Source organism: Bidens hawaiensis, unplaced genomic scaffold, assembly GCF_021521415.1.
Source record: "Bidens hawaiensis isolate Kalapana, Puna unplaced genomic scaffold, B.hawaiensis_p1.1 tig00065229_1, whole genome shotgun sequence".
Lineage (NCBI taxonomy): Eukaryota > Viridiplantae > Streptophyta > Magnoliopsida > Asterales > Asteraceae > Bidens > Bidens hawaiensis.
The window spans coordinates 4,863-11,543 of record NW_027501638.1 but is presented as its reverse complement, the minus strand read 5'-3'; the positions used below and the strand labels follow the sequence as shown (position 1 = coordinate 11,543).

General features: G+C 34.2%; 1 protein-coding gene across 1 annotated transcript; it reads left to right on the top strand.

Annotated features, from left to right (window-relative positions):
* The first annotated feature begins 1,034 nt into the window (after positions 1-1,034).
* LOC143604463 (uncharacterized) lies at positions 1,035-6,460 on the top strand. Its single transcript, XM_077080934.1, has 11 exons — positions 1,035-1,162; positions 1,227-1,268; positions 2,554-2,642; positions 2,954-3,000; positions 3,734-3,814; positions 3,896-4,061; positions 4,710-5,016; positions 5,607-5,723; positions 5,827-5,893; positions 5,978-6,015; positions 6,332-6,460. The coding sequence occupies exons 1-11, from the start codon at positions 1,035-1,037 to the stop codon at positions 6,438-6,440; spliced, it is 1,191 nt and encodes a 396-aa protein (XP_076937049.1). The 3' UTR covers positions 6,441-6,460.
* Positions 6,461-6,681: the final 221 nt, after the last annotated feature.

Below are 6,681 nucleotides of genomic sequence, written 5' to 3'. Positions count from 1 at the left end.
AGCTGTAAGCTGAAGGCTGAAGACTGAAGGTTGGAAGCTGATAGCTAGAAGCTGATGGCTGGTAGCTGTTAGCTGTAGCTTTCTAAATATTTTTAGGTGTTTGGCAGAGTAACAGAAGCTTTTAATAAAACTAGCTGGATGCCCACGTGGTGCGGCGGGATGGGCGCACAACCTAACATCAACCACATAATCAGTGTCGGTACGTGATTCATCTGATGACAGTTCATACATAACCCGAATGTAGACGTATAATTCATGAAAAGACAATAAGTGTGTAACTGATGTCAAAAATCAAGAAACAAAGCTTACATATACAGTAGTTTCAAATAGATCATTTTTTAAACCAATCTATTTTGATCTTAATCTCATTACGAACATGCACTGTTCTAATCTGAAACATTTTCTGACCTGGCCTCTTTCGACTCAAAAGCATACTGACATGAACTGAACTAATTTAACCCTATTTGTATCGACTCGTTCTGACCCTAATTTGGTCTTACACATGACTCTAGCTCACCTGACTCGACTTGTTACCGATCCTAACTGATAATCATGTAGTATGTTAATTTTTTAAAGTTAAAGAAGTATAATAATATCACACTCAAATTAAAGAGAATAAAATGCTCGTTTTTATGATGTAATTTGTTTAAAAAATTATTAACGTGTGAAAAAGTTACGACCCCTAAAAAGTCGTGGGGATAGTTAGTTTTGAATAAGGGTTAAATGTGTAACTATTATATAAATTAACAAAAGTTTATAGAAGTTTAAGTACTAAACTTGTATATTCAAATGTAAAAGCTTTTAGCTAGCTTTTTCTCAAACGCTAGTAATAATAGCGTTTAAATATGGAGTAATTTCTATCAACTTAAAACCAACCCTAAATTAAATAAGTTAAAAAATGAAAGAAGAAAAAGAACAAGATGGTATTGGGCCAAAGTCAACCACTTGAAACAAGCTTACACTTGCATTGGGCCCAAATCCCCCAAGCAAAAAGCAACACTTGAAAATCAATCTAGGGTTTGTTTCTTCGGAGCATGGCGAAACCTGGTCCCTCCGCCCCATCCCGTTCCAGATCTCGCTCACGCTCTTACTCTTCTTCTTCTTCTTCTTCTTCTTCATCATCATCTCCATCTCGCAGCCGAAGTCCTCCTCACAAGAAAAGGTTAATTTACTAATTACAATATGTTTATTTAATTATTAACATGTTATTGTTTAATGTTTGACAGTGCTGGCGATGGACAGTCGAAGCGGACTTCTCCACCTCCAAGGTTAAAATGTTACTCTCTGTTGTCTTTGTTTTGATAATGCGCTTAAAGTATTGGATGTCAGATATTTCACATGGGGACCGATAACCGATATTCCATCGGTATTGACTGCATAGTGTGTTGTGTTTATCAGTAGGAGCTACATTTTGACTACCTGCTAGCAAAATCATGCACTTCTGTTTGTTTAGGTTTGAAAGTAGGTGCATTTGATTTGCCAGTGTCTGTTATGTAGTAAATAATGTGGTGTTTAGGTTTGAAAGCACACACTATGCTTTTTTTGTATGTTAAGGCAACTTAATGACATACTTGTCAATAGTGATTAGCGGTTAATAACGACAAGCTACCTATGTGCTACGTAGCGATAGCGATGAAAAAACGCCCTCTATTTTATGTTAAGTGATATGATAAGGTAGTAGAATTTTTTTTTTAAAATAGTTAGTGTTATATTTCATAAAATTAAGTTTTTACGGTGGAATTGGTGGAGATTGGTGCTGTTTGGTTGTTAAAATGCCTGAAATTTCGGCTTTTTAATTTTTTATACTAAAAAAAATCCTAAATATCGCTATTTTCACTCTAAGTGGGCCCTAAACAGGGCATAGCTATCAACAGATGCATCATCATAGCGTGCTATAGCGCTCGCTATGTTTGCTATTGACAACATGGCTAGTTATTGATAATCGGATATTATATATGTAAGTTTTTTGTACTATTTTTTTTTTGTATGCATTAAGAAGGATGCACACTTGATTCTCAAGTTTCATTATGGGTTCATGTATGTGTTTAAGTTACCTCGACTGCAAGAGTCTACTATGCGAAGAACACAACTAAAATAGCATATTGTTTTGATGACGGATAGGAAAGTAAATGATTGAATAGAGAAATAGATTTCATGAAATGATGCTGTGTATTGCATGTTGCTTGAGAAGTGCTAGTACATGTCTGCGAATGATTTTGTACTTTGGTCGATGAAAGTTCGTCGTTTTCTATAACATTTATACTAAAGAGATGGCACCATGTGAGGAAAGATATATGTATTTTTTTTTCAATTGCACTTAGTTTTAACTCGATAAATTTATATAGGCTTCATAATTTAACTTAGGTGTGAAAGTCTGCAATCTTGTTTTTGTGGTCTTTAAACTTTAAAGGTTCAAGGGTTTTAGACCATTTATTAAAGATTTTTCTATCTGTTAGTTTCTTTTTTCGTTTATTTGTAAACCAGAGAGTGTATTGTTCTGTTGTTTACCTGTTTAGGTTTTTTGTCTAAATTTTACATTTCTTTTTTTTACAGGAAAGCATCTCCTGTCCCCGAGTCACTTGTTCTACACATTGGCCAGCTCACAAGGAACGTGAATGAAAATCATTTGAAAGAAATTTTCGGTAATACGTCTGATCTGCTTGCATAGTTAGATACCCTTTGCGGTTTAACTTTGCACTTAGGCCCAAAAAAATAGTTTTTTTAAAATTTTACGCCTTAGAAGTGGAGAGTGAACTAAGAAGCTAGTGATGGATGCGCCACATGCTACTAGTTTTATGTCCAATTGCTAAAGTTATCATGTCTGTATCAAACGATGTAGTGACAAAAATCGTAGATTGAGATAATTACAAAGCTGTCAAGTTGTACATGTTTGATTGTTGATTCTGTTTAATGTGCATGGTCTTCGTTTAATGTGCATCTTTCTTTGTTACAGGAACTTTTGGTGAAGTTGTACATGTGCGATTGGCTATGGATCACATTGTAAGATTTAAGTTTTACTTTTTTTTTCTTGTTTCGACGGTTACAGTTTCAACCTATTACATACAAATGGGCCTATTTATGTTATTTACCAATGGGTTAGTCTAAGCAGCTTAACTGATAAGGAAATTGCTTGAATTGATCAAACAAGCTGAAAATTGTTTGAAATGCATATAGATGCAAAAAAATTATATTACGTTATAATAAAAGAGCTTTAAATCATTCTTTGCTATGTTTTAAAAGCATTTAAATAATAACCAGGGGTGCTAAACTGGTTGTGTTTGTCGGTTGGCGGGTCAAACCTGACACGAACCCAAAATTTGACATGACATGAACTGAACTTGAAAGTTGTATCTGGCACATTAACTGGAACAAGTAAGTGTTTACGTGTTAACACAATAACTTTTTCATACCTGGATTTTTTTTGGTTTTTAACTTTTTTTTTTGTATATAGATATATATTCTAAAGTTCCAAGTTTTCAACTCAAGTACAGACATGCATAAAAAATTACATTTAAACTATAATATTTGCCTATTTTTTTGCTTAGGGTTTAGGTTTTAGACTTGTTTCGAACTCATGTATATGCTAAACGCTACCTGCAAATTTTCTGTTAGGTTTTTTGTTTGTGATATAAATTGTTTTTGCCATTTGTATTGAGAATTTGAAATCAAATCAAATATAAAAACACATTTTTAGTTGCGGTTAATTGATGATTACTTTATTGTTTATTTTTAGGTTAACCTTCCAAAAGGATCTGGATATGTTGAGTTCAAGTTACGAGCTGACGCTGAAAAAGCTCAACTACACATGGACGGTGTACGTTTCATGCTATGGCGCAATGGTTATTTAAATTAATCATTATTTTTATAAACTCATGCTGTTGTGGCATTGTGGCAGGCTCAAATTGATGGAAAGGTTGTTCAAGCCAAGTTCACTTTACCTGAGAGAAAGAAAGTATCACCACCTCCTAAGCCTTTGGCCACCGGTTCAAGGAGAGATTTGACCAAAACTGATAATGCTGGCGCGGATGCTGAAAAAGATGGACCAAAACGTGCACCTGCTGGTAAGAATCACATATATACCCCCACAAGCTTTTGAAATATTTTTTTATGAGGACATTTGTATTTTTAGTTACATTTCTTTCTTTATAAATAATTTTTATATCATCTATTGAGTAATTATAAAGTTAATAATTTTTCATAGAATTATAAGGATAAAATAGTAATATTTAAAAGTTTTAATAAAATGGGTAAATGTGATATTTTAATTAGTTTTTAGGGGTATATATGGCACTTTATATTTTTAATAATTAAATATAAAATCATTTAGTTTTAGGGGGTATATGATAGTGTAAGCTTATATTATTTAATGAGCAAATATAAAATTATTAATTTTTACTAAAAGTTTAAGGTTTAATAATTATATTCAACTTTTTTTAACAATGAGTAAATATAAATTTATTAATTTTACTAAAAGTTTAAGGTACAATAATTATATATATATATATTTTAATAATTTGGGTAAATAAAGTATCTGTAACAGTTTCTGGGGGTATATATGATATTTTAAGTTTGGATGGGGTACTTAATGATATTTTAATAAATTATAGGGGTATTTATGAAATTTTTCTATTTGTAATTAATTTATTATTTAATTCTGATTTGTAAAATTACAAAACCACTTTGTAAAAATATCATGTATTCGTTTGCAGCGTCACCTCGCCGAAGACCGCCATCACCGCCACGCCGGCGGTCTCCTGTTCCCAGAAGAGGATCTCCTCGTCGGCGTATCGACTCACCGCCCCGACGACCCGATTCACCTTTCCGCCGTGGCGGCTCGCCACCACCTCCTAGAAGAAGGCCTGGATCACCACCGCCTCCTAGAAGAAGGCCTGCATCACCGCCACCTAGAGGCCGCTCACCTTCTCCGCCTGGAAGACGTTATAATCGATCACCTGTTAGGGTCTCTCCTCGCCGCCACAGTCCTATTCGAAAGCGTTCACCTCCACCAAGACGCCGGTAGTTATTATTATTGTTATATTGTTTTTCTTATTTATTGTTATATTGTTTTTCTTATCTTGTAGATAAATTTGCTTTACCAGCTGTTAGGCTTGTAAACGGACTGAACGAACACAAGCGCAGCATGCTTTTGTTCGTTTGTTTTTGACTTTAATGGAACAAACACAAACGCAGCACAATTAGTTAAATGTCAATGCTTTTGTTTGTTAGTTAAGAAAATAAATGTGCTTGTGTTTGTTCCTTAATGTGTAAACGGACAAACATAACTGATCCAAAATTTGTTAAAAACTAATGTGAAAGACAATGTGATTGGCCCAGAAAGATATTTAAGCTAGGCTAAGTTTTAATGGATCAAGAGTTTTTAAATGAAATTGTTAATGAATGTAAACTAACAAACGTAAACTAACGAATTTAAATGAACGGAAATGAACGTTCACGAGCATAAATGGACGAACGAGAACACATTCCTGCTGAATGGTTCAAGAACTGTTTACTGAACTTTTGTAGATAACTTTGCTCGACTTTTGTTATCATACCATTTTTTCTATATTGCTTACTTTTCTATCTGTTATCAATTTTTGTGTATGCAGTTCTCCTGGAAGAGCAAGGAGTCCACCACCTAGAAGATCTTCTTTGAGCCGTAGGCGTAGCCGTTCGCCCATCAGAAGGCGTGCTCGTTCACGTTCCAAATCTATCTCACCCAGGCGGTATCATTTTCATATTTATTATTATTTATCAGTTTAAACTATATATTTATGATATAAGTTGTAAACTCATACTAATAGATTATTTATTGTTATTATTATACAGGGGCCGGCCACCTGTTGGCAGGCGTGGGAGGTCTTCATCTTACTCGAGCTCTCCAAGCCCCCGAAAGGTCTGAACTTTGTTAATTTGGCAATCGGGAAATTTGTCATTTCATTTAGTCGATACTAATTGTTTATCTTCTTTATGGGAATAGGTGGCGAGGAAAGTATCAAGAAGTCGCAGTCCTAGAAGGTAATTAATCTATAATGTTTTTTAAACTCGTGATTTTCTTTCTACATGTATAAACAAGCCTAGCTCGAGCTCGTAAAAGCTCAAACTAAGCTGGTCTTGATTTCTATATTTGAAGGTCGACTTTGGTTCCAGTTCAATTAGTATATTATTTTTAAACTATTTTGTATATATATATTTATATTTTTAATTATAGTATAGCATGTATACACATATTTTTCAATTTTAATTTTATGTATATGTTGTTTTTATTATAAATTTGTATATATTAATTTATTTTAATGTCTATTAACATTGTATGTGGTTTATGTTGGTGAAGGCCAATAAGACGAAGAAGCAGCAGCAACAGTAGCAGCAGCAGTGGTTCACTTCCACCGCCACCACCACCGCCGCCAGGAGGACCGCCTCCACCTGCTCGTAAGCCTTGAGTCATCAAAGAACGAGTCCTGAACTTAATCTTATTTGTGACGGTTAATGTGTAGCGATTTGTGTTTGCGGTGTGTTTGGATGTGCTTAACATGTTTGTTAGAATTCATACATTGACGTCTAAACACTTGCCTATACTTTTTCAGTGTCTACTATTTGCATGGAAACGAACATTACGCTTTGTTTTTCTATGATTAAGTTCCAAGTTGCAGCCGATATGAGATGAAAACGAACATTATGCTG